The sequence below is a fragment of the Aspergillus eucalypticola genome (assembly GCF_003184535.1).
Source record: "Aspergillus eucalypticola CBS 122712 chromosome Unknown BO83scaffold_17, whole genome shotgun sequence".
Taxonomy (NCBI): Eukaryota; Fungi; Ascomycota; class Eurotiomycetes; order Eurotiales; family Aspergillaceae; genus Aspergillus; species Aspergillus eucalypticola.
The window spans coordinates 16628-40750 of record NW_020290291.1 but is presented as its reverse complement, the minus strand read 5'-3'; the positions used below and the strand labels follow the sequence as shown (position 1 = coordinate 40750).

Here is a 24123-nt window from a genome sequence, read left to right as displayed (position 1 = left end):
CGTCTCTTAAAACTTTGAAAACTGAGGTTGCGAGACTGTTGACGGGATGGGGTGGATGACAGGCGCACGCAACCCGGTCGGCGCCCCGACAGGGCAGATGAGGATCTCCATGATTGGCGACAGGCAGGATGTTGAAACAGCTGCCGAAACAGCTGATTCAGGACTGGCGAGTCCATGAGGAGGAATTGGCGGCGAGCAGCAGCAAAGCGCAGGCCGAGGAGGGATCGTGAAAGACGAAGAGTGAGCGAGAGAGTGAGGAGGTCAGGCGACGAATCACGAAATCCATTGGCCGGAGTTGCTCTGGTTGGCCCGAGCTTTTTCTCCGGTCTCTTCTCCGACCAGCTTCTGACGTAGACGAATTGATATGGATTGATATCTTCTCTTCACTGCAGACGCTCATACTTAATCCCCTCCAAGCATGGATGACCGCTCGCATCTGTATATCGGCACTGCCTTTGTCGCTGGTGTTCTTCTCACGTTGGGATTCAAGGATCTTGTCTACCCGGAATTAGAGCGCCGCGTCAAAGACTACTACCAAGCAAGCTCGCAAGCGAAGACAGCCGCAACAACCTCCGAAGATGCCTTGAGCGCGAGACCAGGCCCTCCCGCCATTGTCGAAGGCATTGAGGGCTGCATTGGAAATACACCTTTGTTTCGAATCAAATCATTGTCCGATGCGACAGGGTGCGAGATTTTGGGCAAGGCCGAAGTACGTCATTCCACTCTTACATCGTCCACATTTTTCAAATTACACCTTCAACAACAATGATTGGGGTATATCTAACAATGTTGCAGTTCCTCAATGGAGCTGGACAAAGCTCCAAGGATCGCGTCGCGCTGAGCATGATTCAAATAGTAACGCAACCCACCCTACCCCTCTGGATTGTCTCTTACACCCCCCGCAGGCCGAAGAACACGGTATCCTAAGACCTCATTCAGGCGACACAATCTACGAGGGTACTTCTGGCTCCACGGGAATCTCCTTGGCTACCTTAGCCCGTGCGAAAGGCTATCTCGCGCACATGTTCGTTTCCCATAGCCCTACCCACCTTGCTACAACCCCGCTACAAGCTCTCATACTAACGATATGCTCTAGCTGTATGCCATCCGACCAAGCGATTGAAAAGTCCAATCTTCTCCTTAAACTAGGTGCCATCGTCGACCGCGTACCACCCGCACCCATTGTGGAAAAGGACAACTTCGTCAACCGGGCGCGAGCTCTTGCGCAAGCGCAAACCGCATCGAACACGGACGGAAGGGGTTTCTTCGCCGACCAATTCGAGAACGAGTCCAATTGGCGGGCACACTTCAATGGCACGGGGCCTGAAATCTATGCGCAATGCGAGGGAAAACTGGATGCTTTCGTCGCGGGCGCTGGGACTGGGGGTACTATCTCTGGCGTGGCGCTCTTCCTGAAGCCAAAGATACCGAACTTGCATGTAGTGCTGGCCGATCCTCAGGGAAGTGGACTGTACAATCGAGTTCGCTTTGGCGTCATGTTCGATTACAAGGAGAGGGAGGGCACTAGACGACGAAGACAGGTCGATACTATTGTTGAAGGAATTGGGATCAACCGTGTGACGGCGAACTTTGAGGCTGGGAAGGAGCTGGTTAATGACGCAGTCAGAGTGACGGACGCTCAAGCTTTGGCTATGGCTAGGTGGCTTGTAGAAAAGGACGGCATATTCATCGGCAGTAGCAGTGCCGTGAACTGTGAGTGCTCCCAAGGATTCCTTTGCCGTGTTACTCATGCTAAATCTCCCATCACACAGGCTTCGCGGCCGTGAAGACAGCAATGAAGCTGGGACCTGGTCACAGGATTGTGACAGTGCTGTCTGATTCGGGTTCGAGACATCTTTCTAGGTTCTGGGCCAAAGCCGGAGATGTTGGTGGCGCCGTGGATACAAAGCTGGAAGATGTTTTGAACGCAAAGGAAGAGGATCAATAGAAGCTACGAATCATTGCGGACAAGCATGGGGTTCGTCACGGGCAAAGGGAGACAAGGCAGAAATAATCATTTATGGGCCTCCGGGAAGACCCCTGGACAGGGGCGACAAAGCCCAAACATGCTATTCCCGCTATGCATGAAGCTGATGCTAGTGTCGGACATGGCGGCGGCCAGAACTATGCTCGTTGCCGCTGAAACCGACAAGCTGGGATCCCCTCGGCCTTACCCGGACGAACCGTGGCGGTGGCTGCTCCCATTCGCGCTAGATAGAACCGCGCGATTGTCTACGGCCCTCCTGTCATCCATACTTGCCCTAGTGGGTCGTGGCATGAATCTGGCAAAAAGTCGTGCTTGAGGCGATCGTCTCCACTGACTGGTTGCACGTCTGAATCGAATCGAACTCTGACTCGGTTGCCGCGAATCGGCTTCATCCCGTCCTTGTCAGTCTGACACGGGCGCCCAATTATCTTTCTTCGTGGGCATTAAACGGCCTCGCCACTCCAGAGCTGCAATAGTTCGAACTCAATCTCCGCAACTGGGCGTCCACACAGTCTTGCGCGGACGGTGGCCCACGAGAGGTTGTGTTGGTCTTTGATCTTGGTCAACTCTTCCCGCTCCTGTTTAGTCCACGGCCTGGACAATGGAGGCGGGTTCGCTCGGCGTTCACTCCAGTGCGTTTTATTCCAGTTTAGGAGTTGGGTCAAGTTTTTGTGTGGAAGTCGGTCGACGATCTCGTTCCACTTTCTCCCCTGTACTTGCCTCATCTCAATAATCAATCTTGCTTCATCTGGACTAATGTACGTCCGAACACGTTTCTTCGTAGGCGTCGTCGTATCAGGATCGTCTAGAGTGTTCTCCGCCGATACTTTCGTTATATTCTCAGAGGAAGCCCCACTCTTTTGGGCGGAAGTGCTGGTCGCTGCTGCCCGCTTCTCTGAATCATGAGAGTTGGTTATGGCGGCCAGATGTTTCCGCATGGCGGCCTGATCATGTTGGCCATCGGGGGCCTGCGATAGAATGCCCTTCAAATGGGAAATGTAATCGGATCGAGTAAAGTATTGCTGGCAAGACCTGCATCGGTCTTTCGCACGGCTTGGAGTGTGTGATTCCGAGCGCTTTCCTCGGATCTCCATGCCCCGTTTGGGCGTCGGCGAGGGCTCATAGTCTTCCTGCAACGGATCGTCGGATTCGTCTCCGTCCGGCGTCTCTGCAAAGGACCAGTCGCACACGACGGGGCTAGAATGATGCTTCCTCCCCTGCGGTGACTTCTGAGGCTTCGTTGCGCGTTTTTGTCCAGAGCCCCGTCGAGAGGACCAAGGAAGTGCCCAGATAGACCCTGATCCCGGTGGAGACTGAGACCGCACTGTATTGAAAGAAGACGCAGGACGTGACTTGTTCCATGTAGGCGTAGCAAAGTCCCCGCTAATTTCAGGAACGCGCCATATCGCCTCCACCGCCTCACTGAACTTGACTTCCTTGGATTGGGCGGATGCTTCAGCCGCAGAGTTTGCTTTTTTGATGGTCGGTCTCCCTGTGGCATCTGCCGTCACCTTTCGGCCCCGAGAGCCATCCGGGTTATTCTGGACGCACAATGCAGTATCTAGCAGCGAGTCCGCACTAGACCCCTCGTCGTTAGCGTCCGGGTCGTCATTGGCTGCTTCGCCCATGATGGCGTCCCATGGCTGGTCTGGGACCAGCCCTGTTTGCGATGGCATCGGCGCCGGTGGATGCTGCAATTGCGTGCCGCCGTCATCTCCTGCAGCATCACCTCCGATTTCCTCTGCATCAGGAGAATGAGCAGAACTGCCCAACCTAACATTGTCCGCATCGGGATTTGGAGGTGCAGATAAATCCGTCTCAAACAGCCAACCATTCTGTTCCCCGGTATCATCTTCACCCTCCATGGCCTGGATGTGGCCATTGTTCACGATTATATTTCCGGTTTGTAAATCAATTTCGTCGCCAACGTCCGTAAAATCCTTGCCGTATTTTTCAAAAATGCCTTCGAAGATCGACTTCAGACGGAGATCATTCTGTGCACGTGCTTCGTGAATGTCCATATCGTCCACTTCTTCCTCGGGTTCCGGCCCCATGGAGAAGCGTGGTCTTTTCGCGGGCCTTTCCATTGTCTCGTTAAATTGTAGCTGAATTATTATGGGTGCGCTGGAGGGGGCGAGTAGCGACGAAGAAGGTTTCCAGCGCTGCTTCTGCGGAAAACACCGAGCGAAAGGTCTTTGGATCAAGGCTGTGACATCGCCTGTTGAAAGCTCTTTACATTTGTAGTTAGTAACAGGTAGTATAAATAGACAAAGCAGCGGAACTGCCAATTCATAGAGGTAAAGACGAAACGAGTCAAGGTAGAGCAGACTGAGAAAGGAACTGGGAGTGACATAGTAACTCCCGAGTGCACACAGAGAGACATTTCAATGTTCAGTGAACAACATAAACACATTTCAAAAGCTTCGGAACAGGCTCAGCTCAAAGAGATTAACACGGACTATGCATACCTTCCAGCGTCTTAGACCAACCGACTTCGCATTCCGATTGTCTGGAGCTGCATTGAGTGAATAGAAACCATTGAAACTGCCGGTCGGGGAAAGAACGACGCCAAAACACGCGCCGCGCACGGATTGCCGCATGACGTCTCGTGAAATGCGATCCCCTGCCGACCATCCCCAAAGTTCCCTCTCGTCCTTCTCGATTTCTCCCTGGCTCCCGTCAGACAAAATCACCATTTCCCCTTCACGATCATAATAATGCCAGGGTGGCTGATTTCATCATTTCGCCATGTATTGCCAGAAGTGCCGGACTCCCTTGAAGTTGGATGGCTCTCTCGAGTCCCTCAACCCCGCCGCCTTCGACCTGCTGATCGGTACGTTAATCTCAGCTTTGGCCTCTCATCCCTCTCTCTCTCTGTGTGTTTAGCTGTACGGAATCATGCCGGAAATTAACCATTTCTCGTCTCGAACTCTCCAGGCTCAACAGGTAGATCCCTACCGGACCATGGCACCCATTCATCATCCCGACCTTCCTACCCCCAAGAGCGACGAGAGCTTTACGACCGGGCCTCTAAACATGCTACATCACCGGTATATCGGAGATCTGTTCCAGCTCCCCGCCAGGCAGGCAGTAGCCAGACCAACCCTCCAAGGCTGGGCCGAGGGGACAGTGGTAACATGTCCTTTGTGATGCTCACAGAGTCTCAAGTTGGGCCGCCACATGGAATGCCCGGTCCCAGCAGTGATAATCCCGCGAACAGTAAGCTGCCGGCCAGCACACAGTCCAACGATCGCGGATCGGACGACGCATCATTTGCAGATCAAGTCGAACGAACAAGTCGGCTGTTTGATATAATCTCCGCGCGATCCGATATTGACCATCCCATCTGCACCGAATGTACAGAGATGCTCGTGGACGGTTTACAGCAACGACTAGCAGATGCCACAAAGGAGCGGGATGCATACATCTCATTTTTGCGAGACTTAAACTCCTCTGTCCCCACAGCTGAAGAGCTCGAGGCGGCCCAGAAGTCGCTACAGGAGACCTTGGATGCGGAGAAGCTCGCCTTTGAAGAACTCCTTGCGTTGGAAGCAGAAAAGTCAGTTTTGGATGAAGAAATCGCCGGCCTGGAGGAGGAAGCCCGTCAATTGGATCTTGAAGAGGAAAAGTTCTGGCGTGATCGCAATTCATTTGCCTTGACCCTCTCCGATTTTCAGAACGAACGCGATGCCCTAAACATGAAATACGACCATGACTCTCGCCAGCTTGAAAGACTACAAAGGACCAATGTGTACAATGACGCTTTCTGCATCGGTCACGATGGCTACTTTGGAACCATCAATGGGTTGCGGCTTGGCCGATTGGCTAACCCATCGGTAGACTGGCCCGAGATCAATGCTGCTTGGGGTCAGACAGCGCTCCTCTTAGCAACCATCGCCGACAAGTTAGGCTTCCAGTTTCAAGGATACCAGATCAAGCCAATGGGATCTATGTCTAAAATAGAGAAGATCGAACAGTCTCGACCGTCCCCGGCTCAGTCGGCGCTGAGTGGAGCAAATGCGATGTCATCCGCACCGCCCAAGATCACCGTCCTCGACCTGTTCTCATCGGGCGAGCTGCCCCTAAATCTACCTTGGCTTCACCGCCGGTTTGATGCAGGCATGGTGGCGTTTCTGGAATGTTTACGTCAACTAGGTGAATTTGTGGAGAAGACGCCGGCGCCTGTGCCCTCAAATCGCCGGGGTCAGGCTAACACTACAGTGCCCGGATTGAAGCTTCCATACGAGATCAAGCGCGACAAGATTGGCGACGCCAGTATCAAGCTTGGCTTCAACCAGAACGACGAAACTTGGACCCGTGCATGCAAATACACCCTGACCTGTTGTAAGTTCCTGCTGGCGCATGCGAGTAACGTTGCTAGCGCGGGTTCCAGTAATTCTGCTGCCGTCGCAGCAGCAGCAGTTGCAGCTGGTGAACAGGCCGGGATGCCTACGACTAACCCTGCGACCAAATGAAGCCGTCATCTGGTATAGACCGACAGTGCGGGATTAAACAAGACTGCAACCCTCTGCCCTGCTTTACTCCCACTGGGATCATCAATGGGACCGATTCCCATCGACCCTGCAGCCCACAACCTGATGTTGGGTAACGTACTTCGCTCATCATAGCTCTCACCGGGTGGACCCGTTGAAACTTGAATGGATGAAAGCAAAGATCTGGTCATCAGCCGTGTGAGCTGGCAGTATGGCGCTTCAGCATGTATTCAGTCCACCATGCTTTCTCTTCCTTGCATCACGCGGTTGTAGTATGACCATCAGCAGCAACCTTGTCCCAGTGAGAATTAGCAGCATATGATCAACTATACCGCGCAGTAGTTGCTATTTACGTATTGCCCCTTTTGTCTTCTCCCGTGGCCAGTTTTTGCGTCAAAACGCTGGCGGTGTCGGGAGAGGACGATGATCTCCTCGACAAGCCGGCTGGGATCCAGTGGACCGGCCCTGACAGGGATAGACAAGCAGGGAAAGTGTCACTTCGAGTCTCCTGCTGGTATTGGCTGAAGGTTCAGCCTGCCTTGACGGATGCCTTTGAGTGAAATGTGGTAGAGACGGGAGATCGTCCTCTAGTTGTCGGGAGCAGTGTGTGAGAGGAAAGAGGGTGTGTGTATGTGGGCTCTCCGAAATCTGACACGACCAGACACTCAATCCTGTAAGCGAGATGCAGGATTGGCTTCATGAATGACTCCTGCGTACGATTATCCTTGGAGAGGCAAGATAGACAGTGGGCCACATGGGAGCCAGCCATGGCTTCCCTCCCAACGGACATGACTGCCTTGCCTGGACTCGTCTGCCTGCCTTCCTGCCTGTCTCACCCTCCATTGCTTCTTTCGATCACAGACACTCGCAGACTGGCCATTTGCAGCGCCTTCATCTCAATTCCGCAGGTCCAGCGTGTCGGGCGCGCCAAACCCCCAGGTTCCCTGCAAGTCCGAACGAAAGGGCCAAATGGACGAAAGTTGACGCCGCGTCGCGGGAGCGAAAACAAAGGAAACAAAGGGAAAATCAGCCTAGAGATGCAGCCACCATCATTCGGACATTGTGCGGATCCATGGCGCTGGGTCTTTACCCACTTTCTCAATCTCGCCCTCTGCGCTCCTCTTTCTCTTCGCTCCTTCTTCTCCCCTACCCCCTCCCCTCACCCTCCAATGTCATACAGATAGCCCAGGGATGATCCTACAACCGTCACAAAAGAAAACATAACCTACTGCTGGGAATGTTTCGGCCCGCCCCCGGGGGGGCCACACCCCTAAAAAACCACGCTAGATAACTCCTACATCCCATGCCAATCCACACGAGGGAAGAGGAGAGGAAAAGAGGAGGAGGCGATTGTGGTAGCGCCCATCGTTTCCATCCATCCACCCCATCCGCTCTTCCCCTCCTCATTTTTTTCTTCTCTTCCTTCCTCTAATTGATGTCCCTTTAGCGCATTGTCTAAGTGACGGACTGACGGGCGCGACACGCACGGGAAACGGATGCACTATTCACGGCGCGACATTAGCGTCTCCTCTTTCTCTCGTCCACCTGCTTTTTTCTCTTCCTCCTCCTTCCGTTTCTTGTTTTTGAAAATCCGTAGTCAATTTGGTAATAGATACATACATACATACATACATACCTAGTAGTGAGACTGGAAAAAACAACCACCTTACATCTCCCATTTACTATCAACTTACCCCCAACTTAAGTACTACATACGGAGTAGTAAGTAAGTAGTACCAGCCATAAATCCACAACCAATTACCAGAGTCATTATATCCTCCCCCCGGTAGTTTAGTTTATAACTCACCATGTATAATAATCTGTAATATGAACATCCCCCCCAAAGCTAGGTCCCTTTTCCCACTGAACTTCATATGTACTTTTGCCAAACCACCCCCAGTACTTATCACCTTCCTATATACCCATCTATTCACTCATAATCTACTCTCTTTCCAAAACAAGACACGGAGAAAATATGTGGGGGGTGGGGGTTCACCCATAAACAACCTAAATTGGCAGTTACTAAAGAACCGGACAGGCAGACAGACAGATAGACCACACCGTCCAAATCTTCTTCTTTTATTACCACCCGAGAGGTAAGTAAGTAGCAATAAATAAAACCTGCTCCCTTCCGTTAGGTAGGTAGGTAAATACTTAGCTAAGTAGTACTGTACTTAGGTTTCTATCTATCTATCTATGTATAGATTGATTGGATGCAAGTATGTATGCCGCCGGTGGTTGCCTTGTTCCATTTCCGGTGTATGTATTGCTGTAAAGTATGTACGTATATATGTAATCTCATGCTTACATCAATACATACATACATACATACATCGTACATGGGCTTTGCACTTGGTACCTACCTAGTAATATTGTAATGGTCGAGGTCGTCGTGCATGCAGTGCTTTGTGTTTCAGCCCTTACGTGATGCTAGCTGAACTAAATATTAGGGGCGGAGGATATATTCAATTGCGCGCGCGCGAGAGAGTGAGAGAGGGGAGGGGGTGGAGGAGGGCATCTGGACTACTACTATCACTACTGCTACTGCTGCTACTACTTACTTACTATCCTGGCTATCAGCTTACCTACCTAGATAGGTATGGGTTCGTTCATCACTGCATGTAGGTAGGTACTTTTGGCCGGATGAGTTCCCGAGCGGAGGGAGAAAACAAGAGACAGCGAGGAGAATGGTATTGCTTCTTTTTATTTTCTTGACTATCTGCGCTTTATTTATTTCCCTTTTTTTTCTTATACTTATCAGAGGGTGGCATGGGTGGAATTTGCTTTGGTATGGTTTTGAACGGGTTAGTATGGATTTTCCCGACACTGATAGGCAGGAATTACTAGGATGGAGTATTATACTGTATCGTGTATCCCTACACAAGTAACACAGATACGGGCATTTTGGGACAAGGAAGGGGGGTTTGGTGGGCAGGCTGCTTCGATATGTTAGAACTTGAAGGAGTTAGTCCTCGAAAGGAAAAAGAAATCAGGCATCAGTTGTGATATGTCGTGGTCGATAACTTGATTCTCAGGACGACGACGACGCATAAGGATGATCGACTGGACTTAGCCTTCTAGTGCCGATGCATGGAAGCATTTTGAGTAAATCCTATGTCAGCTGCAAAGAGAGTGCCCGACAGCCAGCAGGACGCCGAGGCGTTGAAGCATAGATGCCTACAATACTGGACGGAAGGATTAGGAAGTTCGGCTCTTCCGCAGAGCCCACTAGGTTAGCCTCACCATGTTGAGCAACGTACGGATAGTGCTGACCCAAGCGAGGATGGTCTTTTGGATCTGCTGGCAGACACAGCACGTGAAACCTGAGATCGAATGCTGGTGATGGAAACTCCAACCCCAAGAACGAGAGCCATCAGGGGCAACATATTATTACAGCACAATCTCTCCCACCATTCATCGGGCCATATCCTATACCGTGCAATGTGGCTGGCTGGATCCCTCCCACGAGGATGGGCGATCCTCAAATGACATTGGCTGGCATACGCCAGAGCACGAAAGTGAGTTTCTGTCGTCCTCAGCTGTGCTCAGCAGGACTCAGCTCGCTCTGCTCTATGGGTCACAGTAGAGAAACAGAATAGGCCTCTTCAGAACCAGATGACACATGCACTATGTGCAAGGTTGTAGAAGGTTTGCCCGGTAAGTACGAAAGTACCTAAGCTGACTGACCTCTGTCAGCCCTTGGCTAACCGGCGCACCTTGCTGAATGTCCTGGTTCATTTTCCAAGGTAATGCGCAGCGCCGGGGCTCCAATAGCCTGAATCGTTATCCTGCACCAAAGTTGGTGGATCGGAAATATAATGGCAAAATGGTGCTGTTTCGACGGTGTTGTACCAGTACAGAAAGGTAAGGTATACAAAGCCACTAGCCATGGCTTCATGTAGTTATATCACTCAAGTATAGAGCCCTAGGCAGTCTGTGCTCCCACGGTTCGTGTCCTCTGTGGCTGTTCTGATGTCATCAATCATGAAGATCCCCATGGGCCGAATATTTGCTCGCAGCAAGTGATGGTGAGACACCGATCAAGACAGAAAGTGTATTGTTCCCCGAGAGTTCTAGTGGCGAATCCCATGCACTGGTCGACGAGGGCGAAACCAAGTTGATCAGTGGCCGGTTTAGTGAGGCACATACAATACTTGAATCAAACCGATCCCAACCCTGACAGCCACAAAGAAAAAACGGTTAGAGTAACAAGAACAAGTTCATTGATCCAACCCACTCACTTGTCAGACTGCATCGGTGCCTGTTCATGTTAAGTCCCTCGTGGAGGCAGCCATAATGTTTTTTGAACTGTAAGGATTGGAACAATGCCAGCTACTAAATTTCTTAATAATATTCCACAGTGGTCGTGCTCAGGCTGACTCGGCAAGCTTGGACAGGTACTAAGAAGAAGGAGGATAGTCCATACAATGGCTCAGGTTGTAAATACCGTACCTATGCTCTTGTTGTATTTTTGCATCCCCGGCAGAACTTTGGGTGGGAAAACGGGCGGACCTCCGATCCGAACCGTCAACTTGACGGGCCGAAAGTTCCAGCTGTCGTTGAATATCGTCCCAAGATTGTGCACAGGAAGAAACCTGATAATGGGAGTTTGGACGACCCTCACGGCGGAGAAATAATGAAATGGCTGCAGTGAATTGCATCCAATATGTGAACAGGGAAGGAATTGGAGTGATCCCTTTTTCTCTCTCGGAAACGAGGCAATTCCTCCCCCCTGATCAAGGTAGCGTCCAAGCCACAGTAATGGAAATGAAAGTTTCGCTTGGGAGAGCTCAGGCCTCATCCTATGATCCTTGCTATGATCCAACTTTGCCACATCGGGTCATGAGCCCACTCATCAACACACGGACGCGTGTATGGAAGTCCCGTCCCGAAGATCCACGAATCCAACTCAGGCCAAAGAAAAAAAAATGTCAGCAAAAGAAGGAAAAGAATGCAGCCGCAGCCTTTTCATTCGCAACTGATCATACAGTGCTGGCAGATAAATTAAGGCGAGTATTGGCCCATTCTTGATGATTTGGCATGATCATGATCGCTCTTTCCCTTTCTAGATCACTGGGTTCTTATGCTCACTGTACCTTTAGCAGATCTTGGGGCGATGATTGAGCGAACAGGAAGACATCCTTCCCCGACTTCCTCCCCCCTGTCAAGCTTGAGAGGAACGAGCTCCTTGGTGTCAGGAGTCTACTAGTAGTAATTAGGAGACGCAACGGAAGTATGACTGGGGTTTGGATATATACGTTGGAGCTAGACGGATCCTTCGAGCTGTTGCACCTGCAGAAATGGCGCAGATTTCATATGAAGGGACCACTTAACTCCCAAGTAGTATGGCCGTCGGATGGGTCGCAGACTAAAGAATTCGGCGCTTCAGTTCAAGGTGTCTCCGTTTTTTTTTTTTTTTTTTTTTCTTTGCGCATTGAACCAGGTTCTCAACCTTCCGTCTACACCTTTTTGTTTTTTTCAGTTTTATCCCCGGCAGAGGTGAGAATACTAGCTTCAGTTTTGGCGTTTGTAGCGGATGAAGCAGAAAATCATCCATGGCGTCATTGTGGAAATATTCTCCAAGGTGTTAGTAAGTACCAGGAGTCTAGAGCAACTGGGTACCTTTTCCCGAAGGAGGCGACCAGGGTATTTACCCGGGTATACCAAGCAGTGCCTCACTTTCAAAAGGGATAGATAGTAATAAGTAGTAGTAGAAAGATAGATATTTAGAAGTGCTTGACTTGCGACTGCCACATTTCATGCTGGCATACCGTTGTAACCCAAACTTCCTCTATATCACATCTGCAAAACATTTAGGGTGGGAAGAAAAGAAATTAATAGGAACAAAAACAAAATTCAGGAAGAAAAAGGATGTAATCCCCCTCCCCCCCCCCCCGTTTTGACGATACACCTGCACTATTCAGGAAATAGGTCTTAGCTTCCGAGGCGGTTGACCAGGTTGACCCAGGCAAGGTACCTCGTAACGCTTAAATTAGTGCCTGCCCACCTGATGATGATGCTGCTGCTGATGATAATTGTGATTCCACATTCTGATGGTTTATTACAATTACGACAAACCGCGAACTGTCGGAACTTCATACAACCATACAGAACCGGACAGACAGAACGTGACAAAAGTACACGGACCACTTCATATAATCCATGATTGGCTCGCGGGAACCAGGATAGCGACATCCGCGGGCTTTTCAGCAGCAGGTCGCCGCAAAGGGTAGGCGGATGCTATTGGCCCTGCCAGTCAGCAGCGGTACTTTTATTTAGCGCCCGTACTAGGTTTACCCCAGCGGCGAACCACCCGGTTGCCCTGTGGGATCCTCGCCTAGTAGTGGAGAGGAAGTACTTACTTGCTGCCCAGACGCCTCCGGTCTGCGGTATTGACAATGTTTACTTTCTCATAGCCCGAATTAGCACTTGTTTTGATGTATTTTATTTTCCTCTTTCCTTTTTGTCTTCTGTGTTTTCTCTTAAAATACTCATTTACGCCCATAACTTGTAACCAACAGAGTTAAAAATGACAAAATAAAAATGCGTCTATTTCCCCAATTGGACGGGGAATCAATGACTTACTTTACTTCCCGAATGTTTCATTCCAAAGCTGCTGTCTTCTCCTGTTTGTTGGCATCGTTTGGTTGGGAGGAAAGGATCCAGATGGCCGGTCAGCCAACGTACATTACTCTTACTGACATGCATACCCCGTAGTACTAACTAACCCGCTGCTGGCTCCTCGTCAATTAGTCTAATTATTTTTCCCATCAGCAACCAGAGAGTAATAGTTATGGTTGCTATTATTATTTAGCTGTGGTAGTATTATCATTTATTATTATTACTGTCGCCATTACTTACTACTCCTTATTTTCTTTTCTACTGATTTTTCCAGACTAAGATGATCGCTATTGATTTTATCGCCTTGGCTGGCGGTTGTCGAACACTGTGACAACTCGACAGCACTTGACTTGACAGAACTGACAAGACTAACTAACTAACAACTACTTTTTTTCTAATTTACTTTACTTACTTACATACTCTTTTCGGTCTCGCTGAAATCCCCCGAACTATATCACCACCATTTCCCGCCCTCCGCAGAACACGATCTACTCCCACCAGCTAACTGCTAGTAAGACCGCGACCCTGTTTCGCGCCTGCTGCTGCTGCTGCCTTTGGCTTCATCAGCCTCCGCCGCTGCTAGCTAGTCTAGTTAACTACTCACTACTTACTACTCTTTCTGGCTACCCTGACACGATTCCCCTCTCTTGACGACGTCTCTTCTCCGTACGGCTTTCTGTCTGCATAACCACTTCGCCCTCCTACTTCGCCTTTTTATCTTCGACCTTCTTAGTTTCCTCAAGTCATCTATCTAGCCTCTCCACTTTCTACTCCCGTCTTCCCACTTACCCTTTTTCCTTACTCTCTTTTCAACTACTCCTCCCGATCTCTGCTGTGATATCGAGCTTCCGCCTAGCTGATTCGCACGTCCCGCTCCGATTCAGAGTATGGTTGACGAGGAATATCCAGTGACTAATTCATGATGGATGGTTCTATTCCGCCGCCGTCCACCACGACTACCTCCACCACCTCCAACACTACCATTCCGACCTCCTCCATCACTACCATTCCAACCTCCTCCATCACTACCATTCCAACCTCTTCTTCATCAACCGTTTTCCGACCCCGCAAATCAGAAGATTGGAATAAGTATCGCACGGCTATCGAGAGTCTCTACCGAGACAATCAGCTCAAGCTCCGTGATGTGAAGAGGATCATGGAGCGTGACCATAACTTTGTTGCATCGTACAGCCTCCATTTCTCTTATTTGCCATTCCTGCCCTGTTTCTTGCCTTTCCCACTCGCCCTCGTATTTGTCATTCTTCTCACTTATTGGCTTGCATTGCTTGTCTCTCTGCAGCAATATGCTGTTTCTTCCTTTCACCACCAAAAGCGGAAGAAGAGGACAGTGCGTCATTGTTATTGATGTTGCTTTTTTTTCTTTTATTTCCCTTCCCTTCCCCACTCCTGGACGAATTAGCTTGGTTATAGGCTCCCCTGACATTCAAACTTTCTAGAGAAAAACAATACAAAGATCGCCTGGCTGCATGGCATGTCCGCAAGAATATCAAGGCCAAAGAAGTCCATGTCATGATCCGAAAGCAACAGAAACGAGCGGCCCGAGGCAAGCAAACAAGTTTTCGTGTTGCTGGGCAGGAAGTCGACTCCAAACGCATCTCACGCTTTGTCCGTAGATATGGATCGAACATGGAGGCCAATAATTCCCGCGAGGACCCTCCGCACAGTCCTCAGGGCCATCAGATCATCCAGCCCGTCCAGCCCGTCCAGCCGATCCAGGCAACAAGTCCCGAACCAGGTAAGATGCTCCCAATCCGCCCCTAGTGCTGCAATTACTCATGTTAGTCGTCAGAAACTCCCTCCGATATGAGCTATTTTACCCCACCGCCAGAGGAACGAGCAATGACATTATCACCTTCGACAGAAACACCGTCTCATTTCCGTGAGATCCCCCACCCTTCTGTTGATTTCCCTTGCTATTCTACTACATGCCCTGGCCAGGTATTTTGTTGGTTTTTAGCAACATGTAGTTGAGACGGTGGAAAATTTCACTGACTAGATAACACAGATGACGATCCACCCGAACCAGTTCGTAATCCAGGAATTGGCAGCGCGCGATCTTTATCAGTCTCATCCGGAACTATGACCAACGACATAACGAAACCAATGACTGACGGGGTCCAGGGGCCAGATGGCTGGATGACCCTCGAGATGTTTCAGGAAAAGCTTTTGAAGCTTGCGAGAACTCTCGATCAATCAATGTCCCGATTTGTTCCTGCCGAGGATCGCAGCCACCAGCCCTCCAATTCTGACCAGCATTCTCGCTCAATCGGGCAGTGGGAAGGAGGAAAATGAAGAACATCAACGTCCTTGGACGAAGACAAAGAAAGATCTTGAACACTGTCAACCTCCTTATACTCTGCTATATTCTGTTCCTTGGCAGGTTGAGTCATTGCCTCCTTCTCCACTTGGTGTTCCCCTCTGTAATATCCCACTTTATTTCCCTTTGTTTTTTATTTCTTTCCTTCCCGTTCATTTATTTCACAGAGTGCCGACTATATAGAGCATCCATGGCTTGAATATATTGGGAAATCGGTATAATGTAGGTTGCGAGACACCCTTAAGATGAAAGAAGATTGCGGTATCCTACGGTGACATCTGCGGTTGTTGGCTGTTGATGGTATAAACATTGTCTGACTTGTGACTCTAGTGACCTCATTACTACACATCCTTCAGGGAGTGCAGCAAACCTTGCTCGGCGAATCCTTCGGCCCCTACTACGATAGTTCGTTGAATGCGATCCAGGGAAGGACCCCATTTATGCACTTCTGAAATTGGTCGGTATCCACAACTCGTACGGATACAACCGTGAGTTCAACTGTTGCCACGGTCGGCCTTCCTTCTGAGTCACTCCCAAATGCAAGGCATGACCGGCCGTGTTCTCTATCGGACCAGCGGCTATACTTCTCGCTCAATATCTCAACACATGCTACTCGGTTCAACAAAGCATACTGGTTATGAGCCAGGTGGATGAACATGGAGAAGGGTGGCATGGCACATTCTGCGATGGAGTGAAACGCATAATTGCCCTCACGATGCTTGGGCTCAATACGAAGGCTCCCAAACTCTGTCATCAATTCCGATCGTCACATTATATCACACGGCGAGCCATTCACTGGTCTATCGCCGAGGTTAGACAACCGCTTCTTGCTGTCTCCCTTCAGGATCCAGTAGACCGGTCATCCTTGCAGTTTGTTTTATGGGTTGGCTTTTCTGGTTTGATCATACCAGCAGAGCATCCAAACATCGACAGCATGCAGAATCATTGGGACTGTCGATTGTCATTGTTAAGTTATCAATAAGTATAATTTGATATGCTAGCATCACGGCTGTCGATCCAGTGGTGACAGAAGATATGACCCGATCGTGCATCACTCTATCTACCATGGTTGAGCACAGACAACAGCGATCCGTGACGAGTCCGAATAGGAGACATGAACAGCGCTCCTGCATTGAGCTGTAGTGCAGTCGTGGTCGGACCATTACTTCTAGAACAAGTCAACCGATGGGCCAAGTCCTCCATACCCTGCTGTACCACTAACATAAATCAATATTTCTATTCCGATCTCTTGAAATGACTAGGGCCCGTGGACAGCAAGACCGGGATCACAAAAGAGCATAGCCCGAAAAGGGAGAAGACTGGCAGTAAGGAAAAAGCAAAGGCCCATGGAAGAACAAAAAGCAAGCGATTCTACAGGCCCAGGAAACGATATCCGCTACAGACACGGCTTGCCAAGAATGACCAATGGGAAGGCGAAAACAGGGGCTGATGTGAGACGATTGTCTCCGATGCGGCAGCCGAGCCCGACTACCTACAACTTGGTACCAGTGAGCGCGTGCGCCTGGCCTAATTGTTGGGGCTGCTGAAAGTCGATGAATAGCAGCAGATCAAAGGGGCGAAGCGCATCGGTGGTTTTGGAATCTTGATGAGGCCCTCGCTGATCCTCAAGCCCGCGGACGCTAGCTCTCTTAGTCCCTGTCAGTCTATCAGGACTCACTGCATAGACTAACTACTCGCTCATCCTCACTCGCCTGCTCCCTCACAGGCTTTGGTATAAATAATGTCATTGGGGAGATTTCAAATTACCCTTCACGTCGATAGCTCATTTGGTTTCTCCTGTGGCCCCAAATGAGGGCGTCATACTGATTTCCCGCCATCAAGAAACATCAACTCCCTACATCTATCTACCTTAATTTCGTCTTGATGTATTTTCATTATTTACAGATCATCTACCACCTGTACTTATGACTGGAATTACAAAGATGTACCTTCTCTCTATGATGTAGACGGCATGCCAAAAGTACGCATTGGGCCATTGGGCAGCAACTACACTAATTGAACACATGCCCTGATCCCTATTTACTCATCGAATTATTCATATATTATTATTTAGTAACAGGCCAATTTAATCAATCTCCTCCTTTCCCCTCCCGCACCATTTGGACTAAACTCCGTGGATGCCTCAGATCTGCACGATGATGTCAAGTCAGCTAAAGCCTCCGTACTTCCCGTTCTTGCCCAGTAGTTAGTTAGTTAGTTAGCTAGCTTACTTAGTTCCTTCTTCCTTTCCACCACCACCACCACCGTAATAACGTCATAGGAAGTGACAATTGACAGTAGTAGCTCCATTGAATCAGAACGTAATCGGAAGAAGGGCTAGAGTTGTATGTATAATGCCTAGATGGCGTCTTTTTCATCTTTGCGCTGTATGCAAATAACTACTAGCAGGTCATACTATGTCAGGTTAGGTTAGATTTCAGATCCAGTGAGTGCAATGTTTGATACAGTATGTATGTACGTACTATATGTATTTAGTACTACATGGTTTATTTTCATACTTTGGTCTATTCTAGTACCTTGTATTTAAACTGGTGAAATTTGTACGTTATAATGGAACCTTTCTTTGCCTGTTGACTAAGTAGAATGGAGTGTATGTTGTATGGATGATGGGTCATTGGGGTAAACCATGCAGTGATGGATGGGTGGTCACGATAGATAATGTGGGTTGGTTAATTTTTATTTAGTTAGTAGTTACTAGGTTATTGGATAGGGTTGATTACTACTACTACTACTACTACTACTACTAGGTTACAGTAACTGAATGCATTATCTGGGACTTGGTGATTGTTGGTGGGAAAGGGTTAGTTGGTTGGTTGTTGACTACGTTTGTTTTCATTTTATATCGATTAGTTAGTAGTAGGTGAGGAAGTGGGTGAGTGAGTGAGCTTTCCCCCTCGGTGAATGGATAAGTACGTACTTAGTAACTAGTAGGTACCATGAACTTACTAATTGAAAAACTACTATGTATGTTGGATTGGATAGGTAGTGAGCACGTAGGCCACATGTCGATTGTACTTCTTACAAAAAGCCGAAGGTGAAAAAAGGTAAAGTGGATAGATAGTAGATGATGATGAATATACTATATTTCGTTCCCGCTGCATGAGATAACCATATAGGTAAGAGAGAGAAAGGAGGGAAGAGAGAGAGAGAGAGAGGAAAAAAAGAAAGAAAAGTTAAAAGGAGATCTTTCTTTTTTTGCGCTGAAACAAACATGCACCGGAAAATGATGACTCAATCCCTCGAAGAGAATAAGAAAGTAGGGAAAAAAAAGGAAACATGCCCATATACCAGGTACCCAACGCTAGACAATCCAAATCCGGTAATCCGGCGACAATAACAATAGGGGACAGAAAAGAAAAGAAGAAAAAAAAAAAATGTAATGGTAATAAGTCATCATCAGGCGGTCAACCTAGGTCCTGCCACGTGCTTCGCGTGGTTCGTAACATACAGACATGCATGCATGCATGCAGTCAAGCTGGGGTGTGCGCGTGAGTGTGCGCGTCGGAAGTGTAACTATGATACTATAGATATGTGTATAAGGGAGATTAATGGATGGATGACGCTCATGAGTAGAAAGCGCTCTTCTGGAAGCTCTCGGGCGAAATATCACCCATCTTGCCCTTCAGTTCGGGCTTCTTAGCCTCCGCGGCGATCTCCTCAGACGCGCTCGCCTGCATCGAGTTGCTGCGACTGCCAGCTTCGCTGCCCGAGGTGATCGCTTGCTGTTGCGGGCGGCGCTGGATGGTCTCCAGGTACGGCCCGGGCAAGTAACCGACCCGGCCATCACGGGCACGGCAACGCCACCACTCCGAGGCATTACCCATAGGATCGGATTTACTAAGGACAGCGACGATGTCGCCCTTCTTCACGGCCAGGTCGATGCCGGAGCTCTCCTGGGCTTCAGGGGTGTAGTCGTAGAGCACACGGCAGAAGTCAAGCTTGGAAGGGTCGAGCGGTGCACCCTGGCCCTGCACGGGCTCCCCATTTGGACCCAGCATCAACTGGCGGCGCTCCTCTTGCGACCGAGCAAGAGCCTTGATCAGCTTGCCCATCAAGTAGGGAAGACCGAAGACGGCGATAAGGAACATGAAGAACGGCTTCTTAGAGGGCTTGGGGGGAGCGGGAGAGCCATCCGGTAGGGTGGCGGGGGAGGAGCGGCCGCTGAGGAATGCTGCAAAGGCGGACGGAGTGAGGGCGGTGGCATCAGCCGGCGGGGGACGACCGGTGATCTTCGCGATCAAGGTCTTGAACCAGCGGATGATGGTGAAGATACCGAGGGCGGAGCCAAGCGTGTTTCGGAGGTTGCCGAACTGCTCTGCTACGGAGACCATGGCTGAACAACTGTTAGCGAACGGACAACAACACGCAGAGACAAAGGTTTTAACATACCAAAGAAGGAGCTGTGAGTCGCCATGTATGTGCTCTCCAGCATCTGAGCGAATCCTCCAAACGCACCCACGATACTCTCAATCATCTGAAATGTAGCTTGGGTGCTTTGGCTGAAGGAATTCGTCAGGCTGTTGGGATCGTTGGGATCACCGGGCATCCCGCCGTACATCCCTCCCATGCCTCCCATACCACCATACATGCCGCCATAGCCTCCCATGCCACCGTAGCTTCCGTACATGGAGCCCATGGTGCCGAAGCGGGAGTACGGCGACGAGTAGCTTCCGTAGCCGCCGTAAGGACTTGCGCCGAACCGGGAGGCCGAGTAGGGAGAATAATTGGAGGCGGTGCGATTGACAACGGAATTCAGGGTATTAGGACGAGACGGTAAATCGGGAGCAGTAGATGTCGAGGATGCTGTGGCTGTGGGGGCCGAGGCGCTGGCGGCCGCGGTCGGAGTAGTCGAACTGGCCGTCATCGCGGATGAGGCGGTCGGAGTAGCCGCCGATGATGTTGTCAAAGCAGGAGACCCTTCAAGTGAGTGACATGTCAGCTACCCCGTATGCAGACAGATGAAAATGTGATTTATTGTTGTATTGTGTTCCAAGAGAGCTGTGGACATACCAGCAGCAGCGCCTGCCCTCTCCCACGGTTTGGGTGGCGAAACGGACGCCATGGATATGCGGGAGGGGTTTGGTACCTCAGCAATCTCGCATGGAGATGGACCTCACAGAGGAGGCCAGTCAAAGCGAGAGCGAGAGCGAGAGAAGGTGGGAATAGCGCGAAAGAAGGATTTAGGGGGGTTGGGGGGTGGGAGTAGTCTGGGGAAGAAGAGAGGGGAAGGGGGAGAAAGAGACAGCCCGGGCGATAGATTGGATGGATTGGATGGACTGAATGTGATGAATGAATGAATGAGAGGCGATGGATGGCGATGGAGATGGAGGCGGTGGAGAAAAAGCCAGAAAAGAGGAGAAAAGGTCGCATGTGGTCCCGATGGACCGAGGCTTCCCGCTTGCCGAGTTAAGTCCCCGGTGATGATTTAGTTACCACTTATCTATCATCTACTTGGGTCAGATTAATAATTAGTAGACAATTTAGTTATCTATCGAGTGGGATATCATATTTGTTGTCCAAATTATCTGAATGTAATATATCACCATCAAATGCTCAGGCCCATTGCTTGGAAAGTGAAAATGTACAGCGGCCTAAATGCTCCCAGAACTCCCGAGATGCGATTTTTCCAACAGGCATCGTCAACAACGCCGGCCCAAACAGATCGGAAAAAGATTAGTCCTCCACGACGCTAGTTATACAATACAATCCCAGTCACCGCCATCTTCCACGTCTCCCAACTTCTAGTGTCTAAAGCTCCTCATGGGTCGGGGGTGTCGGAGGGGTGGGTCGCTTGGGGAGCTGGATCCTCCAGGACCGTGGTGGTACAGGCAGACCCAGCCAGTAGTTCCATACCCGAGCGATTTCCAGGACGGCGATTTCAAAGCTGCAACGCCTAGTTAGTATACAGAGAGAACAGCGAACGTTATCGGGCGCCATCACTTACAATGTCTTCGGTGCATTGACCCAGCTCTTCAGCACGTAGACGAGAATGTCCCCGATCATAGAAAGTTCGGCCTTCATGTCGTCCCAGGCCGTATCCGTGTCGCGGCGTACTCGGACCTTCTCCCACGGAAGCTTCTCGGTGATGTATACAAAGCTGTCATCATCGCCATCCTCGTAGTAGAAGGTCGAGCCACCGTCTTTGAGAAGTCGTCGGGTCTTCTTCTTGCCACTACGATCCTTGGACGCAATGCTTGCGGGAATGGTGAAGACCTCCCCATCGCCCACATCCATGGCCCGGTGGAAACTCCGGACGGCCGCAATGCTGTGAGAAATGCGACCAAGGGTGTTGATCAGTGCCACCAGCTCAGTCCGGCGCAGCAACGGGTTCTCGCCATTCTTGGTCTCGTCGTACTCGAACAGCACCTTCAGAGCGGTGCCATACCCATTCACTTGAAGCTTGCCCCAGAGGCGGCATTTATCGCATCCGACACAGTCCATCAGGCGACTGACATTGCGAAATCGGTTGCGGAAGTCTTCCTTCAAGCCAGCAGCGCTGGGATCCTGGAACATGAGGTTCTCGTCGAAAATTTGAGGGCGATCAGCCAAGGTCGAGGTCAACTTGGAGACCTTCTCCCTAGTCATGGCATCCTGGATCGGATCACTGACGCAGTAGTTGTAGTTGTGTAGGTGTTTCTGCAACTTCGCCACGGCCCGCGAAACCAGCGCGTAGTTGAAGTACAGGTTCGAGATGCGCTCCGGGTGATCGTGGAGGCGATCTTTGAAACATTGAAGGTTGGGATGCCATTGCCCCGTCGTCTGATTGAGGTAATCCCAGCAAAGGTGGGTCGAGATAGACGCATGCATTCCACTGATGAGACGATGGAACACGCGCTTCTCGAGACACTCGTTGTCCAAGGGAAGCAGGTCGGGGCGCTTCAGCTCCTGCTGAAGCACATGACGGAAATCGTTGACCGCTTGAAGACCACCCAGCTGAGGGGTCACAGGTGACAGCTCTGGCACCGGTTTGAGGAAGCAATTCTCCCGATAGATTGCGTCCCAAACCTGGTGAGCGCCCATACCAGCGTACCCCGTGAAACGCTCTGGATTATCAACGAGACTGACATAGTCTCCCTTGCCGCTAGCACCCTCATCTTCGGGAACACAGTAGTCCCGTTCGTCACATTCATCATCATACTCCACCACACAACTCTCTTTAACATTTTCACCTAGCATTCCCTGGAGCGGACGATTAAGAGGTCGCTCCTTTCGCTGATTGCGGCCCGGATGGCCGGCTTTTGGTCCCTCGAGTTTACTGAGCTCCTCCGCGCGCCATGTTAACGGGATGTCGTCCTCGGACTCGATTGTGTTGACGGAGCATGCGATGTTCCCGCACATGCTATTCGCATCGTTCCAGAACGGACAGACTTTGTTGAAGAGGTTCAGACGGTAGTACGAAAAGAAATCGGTATCTTGCGTAATGGATTGGAGGAGGGTGTAGACTTGATCGTTCAGATGATCGATGGTGGCGTAGGAGACACAAGCGTCGGACACCATGGCAGTGGGGTCAATCTGGTAGAGATGAGAATGGATCAGCCAAGTCTAGTCTTCAATGTGCATGCAGCCAAAGCGCATGTCTGAGCGTTGTATCGACTTACCGCACACTTGTCCTGATTATGGTGCAGCCCAGTCTCGGCATTGGAAAGCCTCGACAGGGCAAATACCGCCAGATAGAAAAATTTGGCTGCGGAGCGCATCTTGGGATGGCCGGAGACCGGCGGAAACGAGTGGACAAGAACGTAGGAAAGGATCGGAGTGTATGACAAAAATATAGAGTGTATAGAGTGAAGCTATGCAATGAAGGTTATGGTAGGTAAGCCAAGAAGCAGGGTCCTTCACATGAAGATCAGCGACGGAAGGGAGGCCTGGATTGTCAACGGTCAATCGCGATCAGGCCAAATGACATTTCCCTGCACAAGAGGTGAAGCAGTTCCAACTGCAGCAAAAGGAAGCAAAAACGAATGATGGGAATAAAGAAGCAGGTGGAACGAGGGGACTTGACTATTCAAGGAATGTCCGTTGCGAAGTGGACAAGTTGTCCTTGGTGGCGCGGAGTTGCATGATCCGCAAGTAGTCATCAATAGTCATCAAATCAATTCCATCTCCGCCGGCTTATCGCCGCCAAAAGAAAAAACCCTTGTTTCAGACAGCTCCCCACTGCGATGATCCACGGTAGTCTAGATGTATGGGTCTATATCTTATAGAAAGCGTTTACAAATCGACTTTCTGTCTTTGTTCTCTTCGTTGTTATTTTGGGGGATTGGCGCGGTACTTCACAAGGATTTCAATATATAGTGGTTTCTTCAGCGATCGCAACTCGCAACGTTAATGTCCTTGCATCAGCTGACGGGTTGGGATAACGAGATCAAGATCATGCTGTCGCATGGCCGTGTTGGTAAGATTAAGGGGCGTCAGGAGCGACTTGGAGTGCTATAACGGTCACGGTACATGATGATGCCACGCTGCTCAAGCTATTAGTAGCTGCTAGATTGAAATCACTTATCGATTTGGTTATTTTTCTTATTTCGCTGAGTAAATATACAGACTGATAAGGGATAATTACTAGTAGGTCGAGTAACTATGCCATGCGCTTTGACGTGAAGTCATACAGGTTCCGCAGGCTCTAGGACATGTCAGATGCATGTCTCGCAGATTACTTGTTA

General features: G+C 50.0%; 7 protein-coding genes across 7 annotated transcripts; 4 read left to right on the top strand and 3 right to left on the bottom strand.

The window, feature by feature from the left end:
• Positions 1-418: 418 nt before the first annotated feature.
• Positions 419-1948, top strand: BO83DRAFT_390006 (putative cysteine synthase; the record flags this gene model as incomplete). Its single annotated transcript, XM_025532835.1, has 4 exons — positions 419-709; positions 796-855; positions 906-1713; positions 1773-1948. 4 exons carry the CDS (start codon positions 419-421, stop codon positions 1946-1948), a joined length of 1335 nt encoding a protein of 444 aa, XP_025386583.1.
• Positions 1949-2189: 241 nt separating this feature from the next.
• Positions 2190-4515, bottom strand: BO83DRAFT_60458 (Myb-like DNA-binding domain protein). Its single transcript, XM_025537472.1, has one exon. It carries the CDS (start codon positions 4072-4074, stop codon positions 2431-2433), a length of 1644 nt encoding a protein of 547 aa, XP_025386582.1. The 5' UTR covers positions 4075-4515; the 3' UTR covers positions 2190-2430.
• Positions 4516-4735: 220 nt separating this feature from the next.
• Positions 4736-6462, top strand: BO83DRAFT_390004 (beclin 1; the record flags this gene model as incomplete). The annotated part of the gene is made up of 2 exons (XM_025532834.1): positions 4736-4820; positions 4934-6462. 2 exons carry the CDS (start codon positions 4736-4738, stop codon positions 6460-6462), a joined length of 1614 nt encoding a protein of 537 aa, XP_025386581.1.
• A 358-nt stretch (positions 6463-6820) lies between these two features.
• BO83DRAFT_60427 (uncharacterized protein) lies at positions 6821-7719 on the top strand. Its single transcript, XM_025537471.1, has one exon. The coding sequence runs from the start codon at positions 7179-7181 to the stop codon at positions 7662-7664; it is 486 nt and encodes a 161-aa protein (XP_025386580.1). The 5' UTR covers positions 6821-7178; the 3' UTR covers positions 7665-7719.
• Positions 7720-13657: 5938 nt separating this feature from the next.
• Positions 13658-15596, top strand: BO83DRAFT_60302 (Clr5 domain-containing protein). The gene is made up of 4 exons (XM_025537469.1): positions 13658-14286; positions 14559-14857; positions 14912-15001; positions 15128-15596. Exons 1-4 carry the CDS (start codon positions 14021-14023, stop codon positions 15412-15414), a joined length of 942 nt encoding a protein of 313 aa, XP_025386579.1. The 5' UTR covers positions 13658-14020; the 3' UTR covers positions 15415-15596.
• A 3111-nt stretch (positions 15597-18707) lies between these two features.
• On the bottom strand, positions 18708-20764 carry pex13 (peroxin PEX13). Its single transcript, XM_025531527.1, has 3 exons — positions 20471-20764; positions 19850-20377; positions 18708-19793 (listed from the first exon to the last, which is right to left on the bottom strand). Exons 1-3 carry the CDS (start codon positions 20520-20522, stop codon positions 19024-19026), a joined length of 1350 nt encoding a protein of 449 aa, XP_025386578.1. The 5' UTR covers positions 20523-20764; the 3' UTR covers positions 18708-19023.
• A 191-nt stretch (positions 20765-20955) lies between these two features.
• Positions 20956-23497, bottom strand: BO83DRAFT_379526 (ER oxidoreductin). Its single transcript, XM_025531526.1, has 3 exons — positions 23059-23497; positions 21405-22972; positions 20956-21344 (listed from the first exon to the last, which is right to left on the bottom strand). The coding sequence occupies exons 1-3, from the start codon at positions 23155-23157 to the stop codon at positions 21209-21211; spliced, it is 1803 nt and encodes a 600-aa protein (XP_025386577.1). The 5' UTR covers positions 23158-23497; the 3' UTR covers positions 20956-21208.
• Positions 23498-24123: the final 626 nt, after the last annotated feature.

What these genes read in the sequence shown, in the direction of transcription:
- BO83DRAFT_379526 (XM_025531526.1), bottom strand. Translation starts at nt 23,157, where the DNA reads ATGCGCTCCGCAGCCAAATTTTTCTATCTGGCGGTATTTGCCCTGTCG. An exon ending in ATAATCAGGACAAGTGTGCG is followed by an intron (nt 22,973 to 23,058) that starts GTAAGTCGATAC and finishes CATCTCTACCAG; the next exon opens with ATTGACCCCACTGCCATGGT. An exon ending in GTCAATGCACCGAAGACATT is followed by an intron (nt 21,345 to 21,404) that starts GTAAGTGATGGC and finishes TAGGCGTTGCAG; the next exon opens with CTTTGAAATCGCCGTCCTGG.
- pex13 (XM_025531527.1), bottom strand. Translation starts at nt 20,522, where the DNA reads ATGGCGTCCGTTTCGCCACCCAAACCGTGGGAGAGGGCAGGCGCTGCT. An exon ending in GAGGGCAGGCGCTGCTGCTG is followed by an intron (nt 20,378 to 20,470) that starts GTATGTCCACAG and finishes ACTCACTTGAAG; the next exon opens with GGTCTCCTGCTTTGACAACA. An exon ending in GACTCACAGCTCCTTCTTTG is followed by an intron (nt 19,794 to 19,849) that starts GTATGTTAAAAC and finishes ACAGTTGTTCAG; the next exon opens with CCATGGTCTCCGTAGCAGAG.
- BO83DRAFT_60458 (XM_025537472.1), bottom strand. Translation starts at nt 4,074, where the DNA reads ATGGAAAGGCCCGCGAAAAGACCACGCTTCTCCATGGGGCCGGAACCC.
- BO83DRAFT_60302 (XM_025537469.1), top strand. Translation starts at nt 14,021, where the DNA reads ATGATGGATGGTTCTATTCCGCCGCCGTCCACCACGACTACCTCCACC. An exon ending in GACCATAACTTTGTTGCATC is followed by an intron (nt 14,287 to 14,558) that starts GTACAGCCTCCA and finishes CAAACTTTCTAG; the next exon opens with AGAAAAACAATACAAAGATC. An exon ending in GGCAACAAGTCCCGAACCAG is followed by an intron (nt 14,858 to 14,911) that starts GTAAGATGCTCC and finishes GTTAGTCGTCAG; the next exon opens with AAACTCCCTCCGATATGAGC.
- BO83DRAFT_60427 (XM_025537471.1), top strand. Translation starts at nt 7,179, where the DNA reads ATGAATGACTCCTGCGTACGATTATCCTTGGAGAGGCAAGATAGACAG.